The sequence below is a fragment of the Bombina bombina genome, chromosome 5 (assembly GCF_027579735.1).
Source record: "Bombina bombina isolate aBomBom1 chromosome 5, aBomBom1.pri, whole genome shotgun sequence".
Lineage (NCBI taxonomy): Eukaryota > Metazoa > Chordata > Amphibia > Anura > Bombinatoridae > Bombina > Bombina bombina.
Genome location: NC_069503.1, coordinates 1077233980 through 1077258799, shown reverse-complemented (window position 1 = coordinate 1077258799; position 24820 = coordinate 1077233980). Strand labels below are relative to the sequence as shown.

At 39.0% G+C, this 24820-nt stretch overlaps 1 protein-coding gene across 4 annotated transcripts in view; it reads left to right on the top strand.

The window, feature by feature from the left end:
• The window catches only part of ASAP1 (ArfGAP with SH3 domain, ankyrin repeat and PH domain 1), a 722698-nt gene that overhangs the window by 549919 nt on the left and 147959 nt on the right, over nucleotides 1–24820 (top strand). For all 4 annotated transcript variants that reach the window (XM_053715362.1, XM_053715363.1, XM_053715364.1 and 1 more), the window contains one exon: nucleotides 17581–17681. In XM_053715362.1, coding sequence (XP_053571337.1) covers nucleotides 17581–17681 — 101 coding nt within the window. The remainder of the gene's footprint in view (nucleotides 1–17580; nucleotides 17682–24820) is intronic.

Genomic DNA, 24820 nt, shown 5'->3' with positions numbered 1-24820 from the left:
TTCACACACACACATATATACATACATACATACATATACACACACACACACACATATATATATATATATATATATATATATATACACACATACATACACACATATATACATACACACACATATATACATACACACACATATATACATACACACATATGCACACACATATACATACATATACACACACATATACATACATATGCACACACATTTACATACATATGCACGCACATATACATACATATACACACATATACATACATATGCACGCACATATACATACATATGCACGCACATATACATACATATACACACACATATACATACATATACATACATATGCACACACATTTACATACATATGCACACACATTTACATACATATGCACGCACATTTACATACATATGCACGCACATATACATACATATACACACATATACATACATATGCACACACATTTACATACATATGCACGCACATATACATACATATACACGCACATATACATACATATACACACATTTAGATACATATGCACGCACATATACATACATATACACACAAACAGAAACAGACACCCCTTTAAGAAACCAAGTACATTTGAACCACCCACGACGAATCCAAGTATTAGAACTTATACTCGCCTTATCCAACAAAGATTGGGACAGAGGGAGCAAGGCCTAACTAGAAATAATATGACAACAACTGACTGGGAAGCTGTTCAATCCCTTAGAAATGACTCTACCATTGTCATACGCCCAGCGGACAAGGGTGGTGCGGTTGTTCTGCAGGATTATCAAGATTATAAGACTGAAATAGATAAACAACTGGCGGATGTCTCAACCTACAAAGCCTTACCTTGTGACCCCACGATTACCTATAAAGCACGGATTGACTCAGTTATTGAACATGCAGCACAAATGAACTGGATAGACCCTACCACCAAGGAATGGCTAACCACTAACAACCCAGTCAGGCCAATTCTCTATACACTCCCCAAGATACACAAACAATTGGTACATCCACCTGGACGCCCCATTGTCTCAGCACGGGGGTCACTCCTACAACCCCTGGCTAAATATGTTGACTCTATGCTACAACCACTGGTTGTAAACATGCGCTCATACTTAAGAGACTCCACCACACTCATTGCATATCTCACTGACATATCTGACATAGAACCAGGAGACGTGCTTGCCAGTCTTGACGTCACAAGCCTCTATACTATTATACCGCACGAAATGGGGATGGAGATAATTACCAACTGCCTTGAAAGATGCCCATATGTGGGTCCCCCTACCAGCTTTATTATTGAACTTCTATCTCTATGTCTTAAGCTGAACTACTTTAAATTCGAAAGGAGATTTTATCTTCAGCTCATGGGAACGGCCATGGGCTCGAATATGGCACCTGCTTTTGCAAACTTATTCATGGAACATATGGAAGAAAAGGTGTTCAAGGTATATGACAATCAACAAGTACGCTTTTACAAGCGCTACATTGATGATATCGTTGTGGTCTGGAGAGGCACGATTGAGTCCTTTGGCGAGTGGGTCAAATCCCTGAACACAATAGGGGGACAGGTTCAATTGAAGGAAGTGTCCAGCTACAATGAAGTGGATTTCCTGGATCTAAGAATTTATAAGATAAACAACAGATTGGGTACCACCTTATTTAAAAAGTCTACCGACAGAAACACACTGCTACATGCTTCTAGTTACCATCCAAGATCACTCATAAAAGCCATCCCTAAGGCATAGCTGCTGAGAGTCATCCGCAATAACACATCAGAGGAAAACCGTGAGGTACAACTGAAAGAAATGGAATCACGGTTTTACAGCAGAGGATACAATGGTAACACTATAAAGGAAGCAAGGGCCCAGTTGAGCATGAAAATGCCAAAAAGAGACCAACAGAAGAGGATGAATTTTGTCACTGCATACACCCCTAGCACGAGAACACTAGGAGTTACTTTAAAAGAGAAATGGGATATTGTCCAGACTGATCCATCATTACCATACCACGACTATGGACCACCCAGAATTGGATATAAGAGGGGAAGAAACCTAAAAGACATCTTAATGAACACTGATCCAACTGATAGCTACAGCAAGGTCAAGACAAACACCAAAAGGGGCTCCTACAAGTGCCCGAGTTGTGTAACGTGTAACGCCATGCTGCAATGCAAGCAATTCAAACATCCACACAATAACACGAGCTACAAGATCAAGCATTTCCTTACGTGTACCACAAAATTTGTGGTGTACATGCTGAATTGCAACTGTGGCCTATTCTATATAGGTAAGACGTCAGATGACATTAAGAAAAGGATGGCTAATCACAGGAGTGCCATCCGGACGGCAATTGAGAAAGGCAAGAGTGACCAACCTGTGGCCAGACATTTTATGGAGAAGGGTCACTCTGTGGCGGACCTGAGATTTAAACTCATCGATCATGTACCCCCAATGCCATGGGGAGGTGACAGGGACACCCGTCTCCTACAGAAGGAGGCCGAGTGGATTTTCAAACTGGACACTATACACCCCAGAGGTTTGAACATGGGGATAGACTGGCATTGTTTTTTATTAACTAAGCTGTGTACGCTTCTAAGGTATCTGGTTGTATCTGTCTAAGGGGATTAATTTAGTTTGTACAGTATCTGATACTATGTTTGCATTCTTTTATCCACAGTGGGTTCATGAAGTCTGGTTGCTGATTGGCTGTAGGCTCTGCCCATATTTATCCTCCAGGAGGGGTGCCCAATGGGTGTACCCTTATTTAGGTTGTTTCTGTTATGTACATTAGTGGATGTTACTTTTGATGCACACCGTAGTGTTGACACATCACTGAGTGCTGGTGCTACTAACCTTGCACTACTGAACCCTGTTAGCACTAGTATTTTCTGTATCTAGGGGGATGGGACCTGCCTGTACTATGTATTTATTCACATTAGTTTAGGGGTCTCTTTTCCTTTATAGCGATCCTTATAATTCTGGGCCACCGGGCTCTAGCAAACCTGTAATCACAGCATCAGCCTGAAACATACTGTGACCGACATATCTTTTGACTTTGGACCCCTGCCCCCCTATCTCATAGCAAAACTGTCACTCACACAGGGATAGGGGCTTGTCCCAGACGGCCTATCAGGGACCTTGCCTTACACAGTAATAATTGACTGGGCATGGCTTACACGCATGCGCACACTTATAGACATCCTTTTTGTGACCCTGTAAAATTGCCTATGCACGGACAATAGGTGCCTTGACCGCAAGACCGGTGCTGACAGGTTAGAAATGACAGACGCATATACCCTTCTCATCGTGTATGTCAGACTGAACTAGCTGGGTTACGAGACCTAAGTGGGTGACTCCTGATATCTGGGTATTAGGGGTGTTGTACTATCTACTGCATATCCTGCTGCATTTATTACGTTCATGACCCGGACCCTTCCTTCCCTTAGTAGTACCTTGGGGCCCTCTTACCATGCCATTTTAATAACTCTGTTTGTCCTGTGTGGGGGCTTGTCCTTTCTATCCTATTGGGTACCTAGCTGGAGCATTGGGGGCTGGACTGCGCCGGGTTTCCACGCATGCGCATGTCCCTTGTTGTTCCGCTAGTAACTGTGCTAGATTCAGCGCGAGGTTGGTCCGATGCTGAACAGGGTGATTACATAGGTCGTGCTACACTTTGTGCATGTAATACGGTCACATCGTTTGAGGTATCTGTATAACGAGTTTGCTGCTATTTGCTTCTATAGCATTTATGGTACACATGACCCTTGACTATGTAGTACGGGTATTATGAGTTAGGCATTTACTATAAGTGCATTACGTGAATTGCATTTCAATATGATGAGGTGCCGATGTTTAACTAAACGTTTTTTCAACCCCTTTTTTCTACACATTCTTGTGTTCCTGTACTTAGCTAATAATATTGTGATATGTCTCTTTAAAAGGACACACTGCCACTGGGGTATTAGAAGTACTAATATACAGCAGGTGTATTATGTGGTAGGATGATGTGTTGATTTGCTAATTGACCTGATGCTAATTAACCATAATGATCTGGTTTCTTTGATGTCATTGTTGCATTGGTAAATGTATTTACTTTGAACTGGTTGCTTGGTTGCTATGGCAACCATTTTTGGCGTTTTTTTGCACTAGGGGGAGGGGTTTGTGTATGCTTAAATGTTTGTCTCACTTGTATGTTGTTGGTCTGATGAAGGGGAGCATTCCCCGAAACGTTACTGAATAAACTACTTGTTTTTTTACTTAAGTCCAGAGAGTGCTGTTTCCTGTTTTGCTACATTTCAACTACTCTAGCACCCTGGCCCTTGGATAACTGTTTGTGAGAGTGCAACTGACTCTTTTTGCTTACATATACACACACATATACATACATATACACACACATATACATACATATACACACACATATACATACATATACACACACATATACATACATATACACACACATATACATACATATGCACGCACATTTACATACATATGCACGCACATTTACATACATATGCACGCACATTTACATACATATGCACGCACATATACATACATATACACACATACACACACATATACATACATATACACACACACATACATACATACACACACACACAAATATACACATATACATACACACATATGCACACACATATGCACACACACACTCACATATATACACATACGCACGCACACACACACACACATATATATATATATATATACACATATATACATACACTCTCTCTAAGGTACACACACACACACACACACACACTCTCTCTCTCTCCCTTTCTGCCTAATTAAAATGCTTATGATAAGTTAATGAAAAAAAACTGGGTGCTCCCAACAGTGTTGTAGATTTATTTAGGTTACGTTTGTATTTATTTTTTGCTCTACTTACTAAAAACAATTGTACCTGTTGTCGCAGTATACATCGTACACCTTGTCACAACACACATTGTATCACCTTGCTTGCAGATCTGTCATTATGTTTACATGTCTACTTAATTACCCAAATGAGTTCAAATACCTGAAGGATTCATCAATATTCAAATGGTTCATCTGCATACAGCTAAATATATTACAAATATATAGATCGGCTTGTTCTGTTTGAATCTTAAGATATGTTAATGTACAGAGTTTTTTCTTATTAAAATTTTCATCAAATCACTTTGTTCACTGATTTATTTTATATAAAGTATTGATACAAACTATATATTTGTGTGTGTATATATATATATATATATATATATATGGCATATAACAGTATTCTGTACTCCCATTTCAGGAACTGAAACAGAATGGAATTACAGGAAAATGGGACAAAATAAATAATGAGTGTGTATTGCAGAGTTGTATTTATATATACGATTTATTATTTTATATTGTCATCTCAAATTGTTTAATGTCCTTTAAGTCTCATTGTGGATAAATAATTCCTCCATCACCTTGAAAAAAGGTGCATTTATTAAATACTATTGTATTTAAATTGCTGTTCTCTGTTATATATGTAATAATATAGAGACCACTAACAAAAATGTTACAAGACCTTTAACAAAACAGCCATACCTAAGAACCAGGGGCTAAAATGTGACCTCTAGAACTTCCCAGATCCCTCTCCTTGTCTCCAAATGGGAAATAGGTTCTGTTGTGCTCCTTCATATAAAACACAAAATGGGCACCAATCTCTAAGAATAATAGTTTACCTGTATAGATAATGAATTGACTTCAGTAGCCAGATTGTTGGAGTAGCCAGTGTTGTACCATGCTGGTAGCCAGTGTAATTAAATTCATTCCTGGCGACCAGTGTTGTACCACCCTGGCTGCTCAGTGTTTATGCCATATAGGTCAGTAAGTAATTAACCCCTTAAGGACAAGGCCATTTTTCAATTTCCAGGGCTATTTTTACATTTCTGCGGTGTTTGTGTTTAGCTGTGATTTTCCTCTTACTCATTTACTGTACCCACACATATATACCGTTTTTCTTGCCATTAAATGGACATTTTAAAGATACCATTATTTTCATCTTATCTTATAATTTACTATAAAAAAATTTATAAAATATGATGAAAAAAATGGAAAAAAACACAATTTTTCTAAATTTGACCCCCAAAATCTGTTACACATCTACAACCACCAAAAACACCCATGCTAAATAGTTTCTAATTTTTTCCTGAATTTAGAAATACCCAATCTTTACCTGTTCTTTGCTTTTTTTTGCAAGTTATAGGGCCATAAATACAAGTAGCACTTTGCTACTTCCAAACCATTTCCCCCCAAAATTAGCGATAGTTATGTTGTAACACTGATATCTGTCAGGAATCTCCGAATATCCCTTGACATGTATTTTTTTTTTCAGTAGACAACCCAAAGTATTGATCTAGGTCCATTTTGTTATATTTCATGCCACCATTTCACCGCCAAATGTGATCAAATAAAAAAATCTTCACTTTTTCATTAACTTTATGTTTCTCACTGAAATTATTTACAATTAGCTTGTGCAATTATGGCACAAATGGTTGTAAATGCTTCTCTGGGATCCCCTTTGTTCAGAAATAGCAGACATATATGGCTTTGGCGTTGCTTTTTGGTAATTAGAAGGCCGCTAAATGCTGCTGTGCACCACACTTATATTATGCCCAGCAGTGAGGGGGTTAATTAGGTAGTTTGTAGGGAGCTTGTAGGGTTAATTTTAGTTTTAGTGTAGTGTAGTAGACAACCCAAAGTATTGATCTAGGCCCATTTTGGTATATTTCATGCCACCATTTCACCGCCAAATTGCATGTTCTATCTGAATCAAAAAAATGTGGGTTTAGTGTCCCTTTAAAAAAACAAACCAAGCCGAACTTAAAAATGTCATGCTGCAAACGTTATTGAATTTATTGACCATTGTCTTCTTGCTAAAGATGATTCTTCAGTGACATTATACAATGTATCAATAACTTTTATAAAGTTCTGAACATTTCAGTTTTGAAGGCTTAAAGTGAAAGTAAAGTTAATACCCCTAGAAGTAAGCAATGATTACAATATAATCAGTTTAATATGATGAGGTAATTTTGTATTTATTTTAACTAGGTAGCTATTAAATAGTTAATAACTATTTAATAGCTATTGTACCTGGTTAAAATAAATACAAAGTTGCCTGTAAAATAAATATAAATCCTAAAATAGCTACAATGTAATTATAATTTATATTGTAGCTATATTAGGGTTTATTTTATAGGTAAGTATTTAGTTTTATATAGGAATAATTTAGTTAATTTTAGGAATATTATTTCCTTTAATATAAATTATATTTATGTTAGGGGGGTGTTAGGGTTAGGGTTAGAGTTATGTTTAGGGGTTAATAACTTTATTATAGTAGCGGCGACGGTGCGGGCGGGAGATTAGGGGTTAATAATTGTAGGTAGGTGGCGGCGATGTTAGGGAGGGCAGATTAGGGGTTAATCAAATTTATTATAGTGTTTGCGAGGTGGGAGTGGGGCGGTTTAGGGGTTAATACATTTATTATAGAGGTCCGGTCGGCAGATTAGGGGTTAATAAGTGTAGGTAAGGTAGCAGCGACGATGGGGGGGCAGATTAGGGGTTAATAAATATAATATAGGGGTCGGCGGTGTTAGGGGCAGCAGATTAGGGGTTCATAGGGTTAATGTAGGTTGCGGCGGTGTCCGGAGCGGAAGATTAGGGGTTAATAATAATATGCAGGGGTCAGCGATAGCAGGGGGGCAGATTAGGGGTTAATAAGTGTAAGGTTAGGGGTGTTTAGACTCAGGGTTCATGTTAGGGTGTTAGGTGCAGACTTAGAGAGTGTTTCCCCATAGGAAACAATGGGCCTGCGTTAGAAGCTGGACGCTGCTTTTTTGCAGGTGTTAGGTTTTTTTTCAGCCAGCTCAGCCCCATTGTTTCCTATGGGAATATCATGCACAAGCACGTTTTCCCAGCTTACCGCTACCGTAAGCAGCGCTGGTATTGAGGGTTGAAGTGGAGCTAAGTTAGGCTCAACGCACCCTTTTTTGAGCCTAACGCAGCCCCTCAGACAACTCTAAATACCAGCGTTGTTGGAAAGGTGCGTTGGGAAAAAAAGCAGCGTTAGCTATGCGAGTCTTTACCGACAAAACTTTAAATCTAGCCGTAAGATTGCTTTGGTGGAAAAAAATAAACAATCATTATTGATTTTAGTGAAACAAAAATATGGTATTAAGCATAAATTGGAATTCACATTTTTTTAGCCACCCATGTATGTGCATGTATCTTTTGGGGAGGGTGAGGGGTAAATTAATTGCAGTTTCTAAACGTCTCTACATGTTAAACAAATAAATAAATAAAGCTACACACTCATTGGAAAGAGTATCTAGTTTTAATAACAGGGCATCTGACACTGCAGGCAGGACCGTCTTTAACACAGGGCAAAAGGGGCAGCTGCCAAGAAAATTTTTGCCCAGGGTCCAATCAATATTAAAGACGGCCCTGACTGCAGGTATCGCAAGTGCCTAATAATGGCTGCAGTGGCAGTGGTAGACTCTAGCTATGGTGTAATAACATAGTTTGGATATTGCAATATTCTCTTTCTGTAAATAAACACATCAACAAGACCCTTCATTTATAAAAAGGAGAGCCACATCTTTCAAATAAGACATCTCATAACCATATAACTGTTATGTTATTGTTTTGTAAATAGCACTTGTTATTGTTAGCAGAATAATCAATTTTGCTGGCAAATAAATAACAAAATCTTCCCTGCCTCATATTCTGCTTAAAGATTTAGACTTTTTAACCACCAGGATAGTTCTATTCCTGTGGCAAATATTCTGGGAAGCCTTAGATTTATATTACTGAGGTCAACCCAATGGAAATTATTTGTATAACCAAGCCAGCCTTCAGGGTCAGACTGCAGACACACCCCTTGTGGACCCCAGTGTGAGCATTGCTCTGGGATGACCAATTAATTCATTGAAATTTGTAGTGGACTGGGAAGAAGGGTCTATACCCTGACAAACATTCACCAGAGCTATACCTGTTAATGCTGCACTAGTTATTTGCATCCTTATTGTAGTATAAATGGAGTAGCATTAAAATGTCACATTTTAAGATGTTTGTCCATCCACATGGTTTACTACTAATCTTTTTTACATTGTTTCCTATATACTATATATGCTCTTTACTTAGAGAATCCTGCTATCTTGTAGTCACAATTGAAAATGAGGCCATACTACTGAAAAATAAATACAAAAAAGCTGAGAACATACTTTCCTTCTATTGAAACTATAATGCCATAAAAATAATTTTAGAAAACAGCATTTTGTCTATGAATATGAAACACGTCTCAAACATGTCTTTTCTTGTAAAAATGTTTTTGAATTCCTATTAAATAGTTTACCCTTAATAACCTGCATATAAGCTCTGGCTGGTATTCACTGTAAATATAAATGACATATGGTTCAATGTGCTACAAAATTATTTTATTCCATTTGGAAATGTAAGATTTTATTAACCATACTAACATTTTCTTGCTACGGTTTTAATATACTTTTATACTTTTAAATATATCAGTAGACTGAAGTGAGACACTTATGCTGTAGCTAATATGCCAAAAATGTACCTTTATGAGCACAGTACTTTTAAAAAAAAAAAAAACCTCTGTTTTATACACTGAAGAGCAGACGTGCTTAAGTCCACAACAGTTTTGTAAACATAAGGAGTGACCTTACGTGGTGGGTATTAACCCTTAAGTGCCGCTGGACATTAACTGTTATGTTGGTTGCGGCAATTGTGTAGCCTTAAGTGTAGCTGTATAAGGACTGTTTACAAGAATTGTATTTAAAAAAATGTAACTGGTAGGAATTAACCCTTAAAGGAGCAGTAAACCCAAATGTATTCTTTAATTATTCAGATAGAGCATGTCATTTTAAGCAACTTTCTAATTTACTCCTATTATTATTTTTTCTTCATTCTCTTGCTATCTTTATTTAAAAATTAGTAATGTAAAGCTTAAGAGCCGGCCCATTTTTGGTTCGGGACCTGGGTTATGCTTGCTTATTCGTTTGCTAAATGTAGCCACCAATCAGCAAGTGCTATCCAGGGTTCTGAACCTAAAATGGGCTGGCTTCTAAGCTTTAAAATACTGCTTTTTATATAAAGATAGCAAGAGAACAAAGAAAAATTGATAGTAGGAGTAAATTAGAAAGTTCTGGTAGTTATATGTTTCCTATATGTCCTATTTATTGAAATGTAAGGATAACTTGCAGAAATGCATTCACTTTTTACCAAGAAATTAGTTTAGTTTGACTTAGAATTTTTGCACAACTTGTTTCTTGTTGTTTTAGCTTTTTGAGAGAAGGGAAAGAGGTGACATCATAGAAACCTTCAAATATATGAAGGGTCTTAATAAAGTGGAAGCTGAAAGCATTTTCCACAAAAAAATAAATGCCTAAATAAGGGGTCACAACCTTAAGTTAAAGGGTAACAGATTTTGGAGAAATGTGAAGAAGCAGTTTTTTTACAGAAAGGGTGGTGGATTCTCAGAAATAAACGTCCAATTGAGCGAGTAAACACAGAGACTGTAAAGGAATTCATGCATAAGGCTACCCTAAGGAAAAAGTAACATGTAATATGGGTAGACTTGATGGGACATGCATAAGGCTATCCTAGGAAAAAGTAACATGTAATATGGGTTGACTTGATGGGCCTTTTTGGTTCTTATTTACCATCAAATTCCATGTTTCTATGTTTTTTAGATTGTGAACTGTGGACACCCAGTTTATTTTTAATGGTAAAGAAAATGGATGCTTCTGGTGTTATGTAATAAATATTTTTCTTCTTTCACGTATAACTTTGTTCTTTAATTATTTTGTATGTGCAGGAATATTACATATTTTTTTAGGAATGTTTAAGGATTTGCGTAGTAATCTTATTATTCCCAGCACTATATATATATATATACATATATATATATATATATATATATATATATATATATATATATATATATATATATATATATATATTATATATATATATATATTATATATATATATATATATATATATATATATACACCATTCATTTTATTTTGACAATTATTTTTTTTAATGCGACACTCTCTGACAATATTTTTAACCATTTGATCTCTTTGCTCCTGTTTCTTGTGTCTCTTTGTGAATCCTGGAACCACACAGTAATTAGAGCTCCTCCTGATATACTCTAGTCTGAAATATTGATTATATCTGGCTTCTATCAACCAACCTAACATTTGTAGCCTCTGACCAGAAATGCTATAAATACATTGAAATCATTCATTAAATATGAATTCTTGATGTTAAATATCCAGGAATCATAGAAAACATTTTGCAGAGGTTACAGAGCAAGGGCAAGATTTATCAATCTGTAAGCAAAAAGGATTCACATGTTGGGAACCTGTCCGCATTTGATCGCAGATTGCGGGGTGCATTTGTTCCCCAAAAAGCTTATGCAATGCCACCTCCTACCCTCACGCAACCAATTGCGTGAGAGTAGGGTTTGTCAATAAATGAATGAATGTGGGGTGATTTTCATTCGGCAACTCCAAATTGGCAAGAGAGTTTATGAAGCAGAGGTTAAAACCTGCAACCAATCAGGACTTTTGCCCAGTGATAAATTTTGCCCCGAACATTAATGACAATTCATGATATTCTTGAGCCTAGTGTCATCATGAGGTTATCATACAACTATGTCTTCTTCTATATCCAGGTACAAAAACCTTACCCGCCCAGTGTAGTTTCAAGAAGGATGCTAAATAAATGTTCTTTTTTCATAAAAAAAAGTGTAAAAACAATGTTCTGTTCTGTATTGGCTGTGCTGTGTACACTTTTAATTCATCTTGATCTTGTGGTTAGCAATGCAGATTATTTTTTAATATATATATATATATATATATATATATATATATATATATATATATATATATATATATATATATATATATATATTTTAAGCTGTTGGAAATAAGGTGTGGTGCATTTTAACCTTTTATTTTTTCCAAACACATTGTTTAAGGAAATATTTGTCAAATAAGAATTATGTTGTTGTTGCTAATTTTTCTTTTTTCTTCATAAATGGAAAGAGTACACAGCTGCATTCATTATTTTAGGGAATTCAGAACCTGGCCACCAGGAGGAGGCAAAGAGACCCCAGCCAAAGTCTCAAATACCCCTCCCACTTCCCTCATCCCCCAGTCATTCTTTGCCTTTCGTCCCAGGAGGTTGGCAGAGAAGTGTCAGAAGTTTTCAATAGTCTCTTATGGAGTGTAGTACTCTTCGGCATGGGACTGGAGTTTTAAGTAGTCCTGTCAGCCTCTTAGTGAGAGCATGGGTGAAAGTTAGAGTCTGGAGATGCAGGGAGAGTCTTTCTGCGAAACCATCCCGACTCATATTAACAGCCCCACAAGCAATCTGCATTGACTAGCTTCGCTGCCTGCTTTTTTCTCTCAAGTCCATGGCAGAAGCGATGCTACTATCTCTCACACTTGAAGGGCCTTGTTCCTGTTCCACGGCGTAGATTTCGGTAAGATCATTTCATTTTACTATCATCATGGATGTATTGTAATTACAACTTTTTATCCGAGAGGAGCTGCAACCTTTCATGGATAACTTTAACATAGGGTCTCAGTGAGGCTCCTTTTTGTATCTAGGAATCAAGGGTTAATATCTCCTGAGGGGGGTTATTGAACAGGGGGGTTTATAATCATGTTTGTTTTGTGATTCTGTCTGCTACTCTGTAGTGTTGCTTCGGCTCATGGATATTTTGGAACATAACGGCCTATGTCTAGTGAGGCGGCCTTTAAGCTCGGGCGCGCTTTTGCATTGACTGCACGGTTTACCTTGTGACTCCATTTCCCCATTCCTGACCGTGTGGCGACAGAGAAATCCTGATCCGCTGGTGTCTGGTTCTCTGGAGGTGGTGAGTGCCCCAGCCATTGAGGGTGTAAGGTGCCGTTTAGATTTTTATTATTGGTCCATTCTTTATTCAGTGTCCCAGTTATAGAGGATTCTGATTTTTTGGAGATGGATGTCTCTGATTCAGATTCTACTTCTTGCGAAGAATATGAATTGGCCCAGGTGATACATGCCCATCAATTATGTTCTGAATGCCGTTTTAGAGTGCTCTGTTCCTCGAGATCGGGAAATCAGATGCCGATTGAGCCATCAGCCTCTGGGGATTCTATTTCCCACGAGAAGTGTTCCCTACCACCAACTCTTACTATGCATGCAGGTAACCCAAATGCTACTTATCCTTCTATGGAGTGTGGCCTGTTCCCACCAGAGGTTACGACATGGTTCCGCATGGTCATATCTTTTGCGCTGGTGCATCTGCACCTTCTGGGAGTGTGCTTACGATATTGTTCCGTGTTCCGTTAACTGGGGCTCGTCAGACGTGGGATTGCCTGGTCCAGTTCTGGGGGAGTGACTGCCCCTGTGGCCTCAGGGGGTCAACCTTCAGGGCCGGTGTTTTCTTTTGTTCCGGTGGAGGTATGTTGCGCCTTTCTTTATAGACTGGCAAGCTTTCTTTTTCTACTAAGGCACCTTTTTGGCGTTGCTGGAGGATCCCACTCTTAATGGGTCTGGGGATTCTCAGTCTTAATCTTCATGGCTTGTGAAGGCCGTGAGGCTATGTCTTCCTTCGGGAGTTAGTCGTCTCCATATCAGGGGCGATAGGAGGTGTTGTCTCTTTTTCCAAGCTTTTTGCTTAGGGGATGTTTTTGTGCCTGGGTTCGGGATGCTTTGCATTCTTCTCCCTTGGGTGTGGTCCTCTGGAACGTTAATCTGAAAGGATTATGGAGACTAGCCTTTCTTTCTACTCTCTTTCGGATGACTCTCTGTTCTCGTTTTCATTTCCCTTAGTGTTGCCCTTTGTGCCTTTTGGGCTCTAGAAAAATTGTGTGACTTTGTCGTGGCCTAGCACCTTGTTGGGGGGGTGTTGACTTCTGGCTAAGGGTGTTCTCTTCCCTTTGGGCTAGGAATTACGAGTGAGTCCTGTACACGTTCTCTGGGTTTCACGGTTCTCATCCCCTGTGTGGTCTGATTGCTTCAGACGGGGTATCTTGTGTTCCCTGGGGGTGTCGTTCGTTCTAGGATGATTCTGGGTCCAGGGTTCCTGTCTTCGATCCTTCTTGGATGTCTGGAGACTTATGATCCTGTGGACTGGTTCGGGACTTTGTCCTGTCCTGTGTGTAGGAGGTTAGATCAGGTAGCTTTTTTCTGTAAGGGCCAGCATCTGCTGCTCTGTGGGCTCTGTTCCACCTGTTGGAATTTGATCTCTCTACGTAGAGACTCTCTAAGAGAGCTGTGAGAGGTCTTCCTATGGATCTATTACACTTTTATCTGTTCCAGGTCCTAGGGGGTTCTCCTTGGGAGTGCCTTATTTTGGAGGAGCGGATTGGGTTGGCACCCAAGCTCTCTTAGGGTGGGTGAGTCCCCCCTTTTTCTTTCCATTCCCTGGGGGCTTGTGGTTGGGCTCTTACTGTCCCCCCTGTCTATCAGACATGTCTGTCGCTTGGGCTGGTCCGGTGTTGGAGCAGGATCTGAGATTTGTTGCTCTGCTATTTCGTCCTCGGAGCATTCGAGGTAAGGTAAGCCTCTTGAGGTTTCTCCTTTCTCCATGTTCAAAATTTGTGGGAAGGACTGGCGGCTCTTAGATAGCCTGCGACGTTATCTGCTGGTTAGTCGATACTTAGCAATCTGAAGGATCCTATCTTCAGCTGCTTTCTGCTTGCCCTGCAAGTATTTAAGTTTCAGAGTCATTTATAGATGACTGGAGTGTGCAGTGTTTTTGCTTCAGATGTTGTTTGTCAGACCTATCTGAGCTTGCTGCACAAGGTTTCGTTTCTGAATATTTCGGTATTCTGAGCTGCCTTTTTGCGACTTGGGGACCTTCGTCTTCAGTTGCTTTTTAGAGTGTGGTTGCACTGTGTTAGGGAAAGATCCTCTTTGTTTCAGACTCCTGGCCTTATCCCGTGGTTTCTGTATTTCTAGGGTCTGGGTTGTTTCTATGAGACTGGTGGGTCTCTGTTGGTCTGAAGTTCCTTATGCTAGCTGGACAGCTAGCTCTGCATACTAATGCACTGTGGCTACTCTGCACTGTAGCAAACCGAGGGTTGCAAGTTCGATCCCCAGTGAGGTCTACTCAGCCTTCCTCCTTTCGAGGTTGATAAGATGCCAAAGTCTCAAATGACTCAAGCACCAGTGGTAAATATTAGGTGTGCAAAGCTGGAGGAGCCACTGCTCAAAGACTCCCAAATATCCAAATCAAAGAAAGAAGGTGGTGCTGCTGGACTTTCTTTGATTTGGAGGTTGATAAGATGAGCAGCGCCTTGAGTCCATTAAGGGGGAATAGCCGTGCTTTACAAGTACATTCATGTTTTTTCCATGTCTTTTCTTCTTTGTGGAAGAATATGGTAGTTTGTTCCCTTTCTTTAGTAAGGGGTGTGTTGTTTGGAGACCGACTGCTGGGCGACGGTGTCTCCTGGAGGCTGTTGACTAAGTCGAGTCAAGTTCCTGCAGTTTCAAGCAAGGCTTGTGGACTATCTGCAGTCAGTGTCCTTTGGCCTTTTCTTTTTTTTCTTTCAAAGCTGTTCTCGGCTTCGGACGAAGCGGGATTTTGTTGGGTAGGGGTTTTCAGGCCTGGTGCCCTCAGGTTTGGCCTCCTCTTGTACCCTCCCGTTTTTGCATTCAGTGTCCTCTATAACTTGGGTATTGTTTCCCAAAAGTAATGAATACAACTGTGGACTCTTTCCATTTATGAAGAAAAAACATAAATTATGCTTACCTTTTCTTCAGATGGAAAGAGTCCACAGCTCCCCACCCATATTTTTCTGTGGGGCGTCTGTTTTTTTGTTCTTCTGGCACCTTTTTACCCTAATATTTCTTCTACTGTTCCTTGTTCCTCGGCAGAATGGCTGGGGGATGAGGGAAGTGGGAGGGGTATTTAAGCCTTTGGCTGGGGTGTCTTTGCCTCCTCCTGGTGGCCAGGTTCTGAATTCCCAAAAGTTAATAAATGCAGCTGTGGACTCTTTCCATCTGAAGAAAAGAAAATTGTCAGGTAAGCATAATTTATGTTTTTAATGGTGGTTTCACATTAGTGTTTACATATGATTGCATTTTTTGGCTGACTAGGGATGTATGTGACATGTTTTAAAGAAGAGATTAAAAATACTTTATTTTTGCCCTAAAATGTCCTTGTGATAAAAAACATTTCTATCAGGTTTAGTGGAAATTGTTTACACATAAAATGTACAACCCATTAGGACAATAAAGTGCTGGGGATTATTTTAATAAAAAAACATTATCTAAGCCAATGGTTCCTATAATTTTTGAAAAATGTCAGATTTTGCAAAAAACATTCATTGGTTCTTATGGTATATGTGTATGTGTCTGTTTCACCTAGTGTTCTCTATAATATCAAAGAGGTTAAAATACACTTACCCAATTTATTTCCTGTTGCCATAGGCAGCAATTAGGACCCGAGAGATATGATTCTCCTTTGCAACTCACTCAGAATAGTGAGCACGAAACCCAGTTTTGGTCACAGAGGTTAATAGCAAGAAAGTCAACTACTGGTTATATTAGTTCTCCCGAGAGAAAAAAAACATAAAAAAAACTGAAATGTAAACTATATATTTTCTGGTGGTATAATTGGATAACTAAGTATTGTTGTGGAGTAGAAATTGACAAACATATTGTTTTCATCTTTAGCTAGCATATATTTTCTTATTTTAAGGTTAATCATTAAGGGATATCAAGGAAATATTCAGATCAGGGCTGTTCCAGCACTTTGTGTATGCTCTGAATTAAGTTGCTTCTGCAGACATTTGTGATATTCTCCGTCCCTTTCAGAGTAATGTTGTTGTTTCTATGAAGTGTATTCTATTAACAAATACAAGACTTTGCACAATTCTATTGATTTAAAGTGTGACAGTTGTTTAATGTTTTATTTTGCTTTTCTTTCCCTTTCGTTTCTTTTGCCTTCCCTGATCGAAGTCTAGGAGAGTAAGTTTTCTATTTACCCAATGTAATTTGTTTATATTTTTTTCAGGTTAAAATGCATCAGTGATACTTTTATTTTCTTGTTTTCTGTCTATTAACTCATGCCGAATAGCACCCAGTGGACCTTATACATAGCCATTAGAACATTCTTAAGAAACCTGAGGGCATTGAATATTATATTCTGACTGGGCAAGATCCAGAAGATTTAGCAATATCTAAAACAATTGAAAAGTGCATGTGTAAATAACTAAAATATCTCTGAAAATTCACTAAAGACTCAAATTTTACAGTCAAATTACATTAATTTGCACAAAAGCACCATGTAAGTATTTAGCATCACAAGACATTAACATACTGTAGTTCATGCTCTAAAAGGCTGATATATATCAGATAATATGGCCAACTATAGAATGCATTTTATTCTCTTTTATAAACACTATTCTGCAAGCATATGGTGCAGACTATTTTGGCTGTTTATTAATAAATAATGATCATGCTACTGATCCTGTGTTGATTTTATTATTTTTCTTTTCAGGATTCTCAGAGCAAACAAGGGGGATACAGCATGCACCAACTTCAAGGCAACAAAGAATATGGTAGTGAAAAGAAGGGTTATCTACTGAAGAAGAGTGATGGGTAAGGCTATGTAACATAGTCAGCAATAAAAATAAATTTACAAAAAAAAAGGAATATCAGGAATTGTGGCAAGCTGACGATGTACTGTGATAGTTTATATGACGCTATACTGATTGACAGGGCCGGCTTAACCATAGGACTCAAGCAGCACTTGACAGGGGGCAGAATTTCAGTGACTGAGTCAGTCACTGTCAATCCTAGACCACAGCTGTCCTCTGTCTCTTCTTGTGTGGGAAGTTAGTCTCGAGCAGCACCATAACCGGATCATGTATAGAGCCAGTCAGGGGGGGCATTCAAGGTGAACAAGCTCATCAGTTCCCTATCTTCCTTTCCACAATTGTGCCTAAGCATTGGTTGCCTGTAGACAGCCTTAGTTAGGGGGGCAGCCAGGCTAGGAGGTTGATATGCTAATGAGTAATGTTACTGTTGGGGGGCATCATTTTTGTCAATATTTGTCTTCATTTATTCTGGTAAATAATCAGATCTGAATATTCGATCTGAGATTTCAAATAATGGTTGTAATATTAAATAGTAGGGTTGAATGCAATGACTTCTTGAGAATGGAACATTTAATAATGATTGTACTAATTGATTATATTAGGATCATTCCATGATAGTTTGCTTTGTATACATTGGTCATTGAAATTATATCAATATAGACTGATGTATACAAGACCATGACATTATGTCATACCAAGCTCCCTACATTTGTCTAATATGAGTTTAACAATTATTGGCAGAGATGAAGAACACTGACATTCTTAAAAAATTGTGATTACACTTCTTTTCAAATGACTTTAGTTATCAAGTTGACTTTGTTCTCTTATTCAGTGTTGTAGATCAAAGCTAGTTAGGCTCAGGAGCGTGCTTACGTGCTGAGCACTATGTGGCAGCAGTTTGGAACAATGTTATACATTATTGAGCACTAGAGGACAGCTGTTTTTGCATATGGAAACACTACTGCCATAGAGTGTTCAAGTAATGCTCATTTTTGGGCCTACCTAGGTGTACTCCTCAACAAAGAATACCAAAAGAATGAGGTTAATTGGATAGTAGAAGTAAATTGGAAAGTTGTTTAAAATTGCATTCTCTGTCACTACATTTTAATTTTAACTTTTAATGTCATTGACAGTTTACAAAATACAGTAAGATAGGAGCACATTCATTGTGTATGTATAGAAACAAAGCTCTGCTATTCTCAAGTGTTAAGTGACCCCATCTACACTCAGTACCACATTTAACCCTTTGAGTGCTAAGCACTTTCCCACCTGGGTGCTAAGGTTTTCTTAAAGGGTTTTTTATTTAATATTTTTAAAAATATTTTTTTTTTTTACTTTTTTTTTTATTTATTTCAGATCCCCAAGACTTACCTTTCCAACGGTGGGTCTTGGGGGTCTGTAGCTGCTTAGATGCCTGAGATACAGGCTTCTAAGCAGCATGCCCCCTGCTCCTATATTTAACATTGTTAATGTTAAATAAAGTTGCGCGGTGACGTCATCACATTTATTGCGCGTGATGTCACCGCGCAAAACGGAAGCCCCCGCGATGCCTTTCATTATGCAGCACCGATCGCCGGGGTAGGAGCGGGTGGGAGCCCCCAGATCTCCCTCAAGTTGGGAGAGTGCTAGTGATGGCTCTGAGCCGTCATTAGCACCAGAGTGGGAAACTCTGTGACGGCTTAGAGCCGTCATTAGCACTCAAGGGGTTAAAGGGACACTGAACCCAATTTTTTTTCTTTCATGATTCAGATAGAGCATGCAATTTTAAGCAACTTTCTAATTTACTCCTATTATCCATTTTTCTTCGTTCTCTTTTATCTTTATTTGAAAAAGAAGGCATCTAAGCTAAGGAGCAAGCACATTTTTGGTTCTGACCATGTTTGTGTTCTGACCTGTTTATTGGTGCTGTCCAATCAGCAAGGACAACCCAGGTTGTTCACCAAAAAATGGCCGGCATCTAAACTTACATTCTTGCTTTTCAAATAAACATACCAAGAGAATGAAGAAAATTTGATAATAGGAGTAAATTAGAAAGCTGCTTAAAATTGCATGCTCTATCTGAATCACGAAATAAAAAATTTGAGTTCAGTGTCCCTTTAAGCTAATTTATTTCCCTTTTTTTACAATATACCTTGAAAATGTAAGATCTTCTGTAACAGGGCAATAACATTGTTTCAGTGTGTGTATATGCCATCTGAGTGAATTGCCTTGTGCTTAAAACTGGATATAATGATTTAGATGTATTCTCCTTTTGTATCCAATAAATAATGTTACATCTATCCAGTGCCTCAAACACATGACACACTATTATTATTATCCTATATTTATGAAGCGCCATCATATTCCGCAGCGCTGTCCATGGATACAATTCATTTAAATAAAACAATAATATAAAACTTGTAAGAGACAGGACAAAAATTAGAAACACATACAGGAGGAATTGAGGGCCCTATTCCCGTGGGAATTTACAATCTAGAAGGGTAGGAGGTTGAGAAACAGGAGGTGAGGACTGCAAGATTGAGAAAGATGTTAATGCAGAGTTAGATGAGGGAAATGTTGTTAGGTAAGAGAAATATTATTGAGTTGGGTGTTAGGCTTCTCTTAACAGAAAGTCTCCAGAGAGCATTTAAAGGAAGAAAGATTAGGGCAAAGCCTGACAGCATGAGGGAGAGTGTTCCAGAGGGTAGGTGCTGCTTGACAGAAGTCCTGCAGTCTAGCATGAAAGGAGGTGATAGTCGCAGATGCAAGGAGCAGGTCATTGTTGGATCTTAGTGGACGGTCTGGAGTATATTTGTTGATTAGAGAGGATAGGTAGAGGGGAGCGGTGTTGGTGAGCGCTTTGTATGCAAGGGTGAGAATTTTGAATTTTATTCTGCTGTGTATGGGGAGCCAATGAAGGGGCTCGCAGAGAGGTGCAGCAGATACAGTGCGGCGGGAAAGGTGGATCAGCCTGGCAGAGGCATTTAGGATGGATTGAAGGGGGGAGAGGCGGGAAAGTGGAAGGCCAGTAAGTAGGTTATTGCAGTAGTCAAGTCGGGAAATAACAATGGAGTGGATTGTTTGTTTTGTGGTGTTAGCACACAGAAAAGGTTGAATCTTGGAAATGTTGCGTAGATGGTTGCAGCAGGATGTAGAAAAGGATTGGATATGGGGGGCAAAGGATAGATTTGAGTCAAGTGTAACTCTGAGGTAGCGGACTTGGGGCGATGGGTAAATGGTGATGCCGTCAACAGGGATAGAGAAGTCACAAGTCAGCGTAGAGCTTGAGGGGGGATAAGAAGGAGCTCAGTCTTGGACATGTTAATCTTTAGGTGGTGAGAGGCCATCCAGGAAGAAATACCAGATAAGCAGTAGCTGACATGAGAAAGGGCAGGGGTGGAGAGGTAGATCTGGGTGTCATCAGCATAGAGGTGATATTTGAAGCCATAACTGTTGATAAGTTTACCCAGCGAAGAAGTATAAATGGAGAAGAGTAGAGGACCCAGAACAGATCCTTAAGGTACTCCAACAGACAGAGGCATTGGAGAGGAGGAGTCACCAGCAAATGACACTGAAAAAGACCTGTGAGAAAGAAATGAGTGAATCCAGGAAAGAGCAGTGTCACAGAGGCCAAAAGAGCTAAGGGTCTGTAGGAGGAGGGGGTGGTCAACTGTGTCGAAGGCAGCTGAGAGGTCAAGTAAGATGAGTATAGAGTAGTGGCCAATATTTTTAGCAGAGAGAAGATCGTTAGTAACCTTGGTAAGGGCAGTCTCAGTTAAGTGTTTGGGGCGGAATCCAGATTGCAGGGGGTCAAGCAAGGAGTTGGCGGACAGGAAGTGGGTTAGGCAATTGTAAACTAGTTTTTCAAGAAGTTTTGATATTAGTGGAAGCAGTGATATGGGGCGGTAGCTTTCAGGAGAATTAGGGTCAAGGGAGGGTTTTTTGAGTATGGGAGTGACTTTTGCGTGTTTGAAAGAATATGGGAATGAGCCGATAGAGAGAGAGAGGTTGAAGATGTGGGTAAGAGCAGGAGTGAGGATGGAAGATAGGGAGGGTATTAGATGGGAAGGGATAGGGTCGAGCGAGCAGGTATTGAGGCGTGAGGAAGATAGTAAGAAGGAAACCTAATTCTCAGTGGCTGGATGGAAGATGCAGAGGGTGGCAGATGGAGTAACTGGGCCTGTTGATGGAATATTGTACGTTGGTGCTGGGATGTTGCTTCGGATAGAACATGTTTTGTTTAAAAAGTAGTCTGCCAGGTCTTGAGCACTAAAGACAGATGAGGGGGGTGGAGCAGGAGGGTTGAGGAGAGAGTTAAAGGTGGAGAAGAGTCGTTTAGGATTTGAGGAAAGAGTAGATATAAGAGAAGAGAAGTAGGTTTGCTTGGCTAAGTGAAGGGCAGAAGTGTATGAACAAAGAATAAACTTATAGTCTATGAAGTCAGGTTCAGAGTGAGTTTTCCTCCAGACACGCTCAGCAGTACAGGAGCATTAGCACTAAGAGATTCCCCTTAAAAGTGGACACACCCATCTAAATTGGTTGAACAAATGTTGTTTCCACGAATAATGTACTTTTTTTTTTATAACCAATGAATTAATCATACTTAAAGGAACTAGTCACAGTCTGTGTATGAAGTTTCATAGGGACATTAACACTTGCCTGTTTACAAAGGAAGGCATCTTACTGCCACTATCAAAATGACTACTAAATTATTAATTAATACACAGAATCTATATCCATTATCGGAACCTTTTATTATTGTTGTCAGAAGCATTTCCAGATCATTGCTAATGTTGGTCTTCACAAGACCTTTGGGAAGACCGTGGCAACTACTGAGCAGGTAGTTTCACAACAGTAATGGGAACATATTTGGATACACATTTGAAGGAAATAAATCAGTATAATTTATTTATGAAGCACCAGCATATTCTGCAGTACTCTGATGTTGCATGATGACAGAGTAATAGTCATAAAAGAAAACAGTAGAAGCATTTAAGAGGGGCCTTAGACCCAATCAGCAGGGGTCAAGTCCTACAAAAAAGTGTGGGAGCTCACCAAGACTTCCACCCCCAAAACAATTAATATTGATTTACACACACCCACTGTATTTATATTTATATAATCTATGCACTTTAGTTAATAAAAGCAAATTAAATCCAATGAAGGGTTGAATGGTTGCCTTTGGGCCTGAGAATCCTCCTCTGTCACAGAGTCTCACCCACTTAAAGTGCAATATTCCTATTTCTGATAAGGGGAGCTAAATAACCCCAGTTCAAGCCACACAGAAATGTAAGCACCATGTGTTCCACACAGTGTAGAGTGATCACACAGCAGGACCACTGACAGTCTTGCATTTAGTGTATTGTAGGAAGTGTTACTGCCCATTATAGAGGATCTCACTATCCCTCTAACCAGACTGCGCTCCAGCTCCTCCCACCAGCAGCAGCAGTGTTTACTGAAGTGTTTCTGTTCCTTTTCCAGGGGGAACTTAGTTCCACCTACAAAAATAGTGCAGGAACTCTATTCAAATGCGTTTCTGCTCGACTTGACCCATGTTTGTAACTATGTATGTACTATGCCATTACATCCAAGATGAGGCTACTATCACTTAAATATAAATTTTACATTTCAACTTAATTCCAGGAGATTTGTGTTAAACAGTTAGCATTTCTATTTTGGGTGCATTATGATTGTTATGGTAAAGTTTCCAAACACATCTTTAATTTAAGTTGCAGTAAAGAAACCTAACTAAATATTCTGGTCACATGATCTGTTCAGCATGTCAGGAGGTGCTCCAAGATGCAGTTACTATAGCAACATTGTAGATTTCTAAATATTGTAATTGATCTCTATCCAACTGGGGCAAAGATTTCTAAACACTGTGTGACAGGTTAAGAGAAGGAAAACTAATCAAAATGATATAAAAAAGACAGTAAAGTCATAATTAGACATTCATGATTTAGACAGAGCATACACTTTTAAACAACTTTCCAATTTACTTCTATTATTTAATTTGCTTCCTTCTATTGTTATATTTTGATATAAGGTTTATCTAGGTAAGCTCAGGAGTCCTAGGTTCTAGCTGCTGATTGATGGCTGTGTATATAAACTGATTGTCATTGGGTCACCCATATGTTTAGTTATATACCAGTAGTGCATTGCTGCTTCTTCAACAAATGATATAAAGAGAATGAAGCAAATTTGATAATAGAAGTAAACTGGAAAGTTGTTTAACCCCTTGAGTGCTAATGACGGCTCCGAGCCATCGCAGAGTTTTTCACTCTGGTGCTATCGACGGCTCCGAGCCGTCGCTAGCACTCTCCCACCTTGAGGGAGATCTGGGGGCTCCCACCCGCTCCTACCCTGGCGATCGTGCCTGTAGAGTGAAGTATAGGAGCAGGGCGCCTAACATTTCCAACAGTGTAAGTCTTGGGGATCTGAAAAAAAAAAAATTGTTAAAAAAATAAAAAAAAACATTAAAAAAATCTTAGCACCCAGGTGGGAAAGTGCTTAGCACTCAAAGGGTTAAAATTGTATGTTCTACCTAGAAGAATATACCCCTTTCTTTGTTTCTTCAAGGAAAATATTGCTCTAAAAGAACAAAACCCACAACCTTAGACAATACGTATCTAGTCAATGTAGAAATGAAGAGGCAAATTTAGCAATAGATTGGAGTACAATTCTTTAACAAGGAATAGAACATAACCATTATATATAACTAGTGGTAAAGCCTGTGTACATGGGTCAAAATGTTTAATGAAAGAAATATAACTATCCATCCCTATACCTCTATCCCCCTATCCCCATATCCCTCTGTCCCTGTCCCCCTGTTTCTATTCCCCTGTCCCTATCGCCATATCCCTATCCCCATATCCCTATCCCCATATCCCTATCCCCCTGTCCCTATCCCCCTTTCAATAACTAAAATGACAGAAAATAAAAAAAATCTAAGTTTACAAAAAAGAAAAAAGCTAAGATTACTGAAAAAAACCCATTCATTATCCAAAATAAAAAAATAAATATTCCTAATCTAATAACCCCTTTTTTTTTTTTAAAAAAAGACACCCCAAAATAAAACCCTGATCTAAGCTAAACTACCAATAGCCCTTAAAAGTTAAACATCCCTTTTACCTAAAAAATACTAATCCCTCCTCTAACATT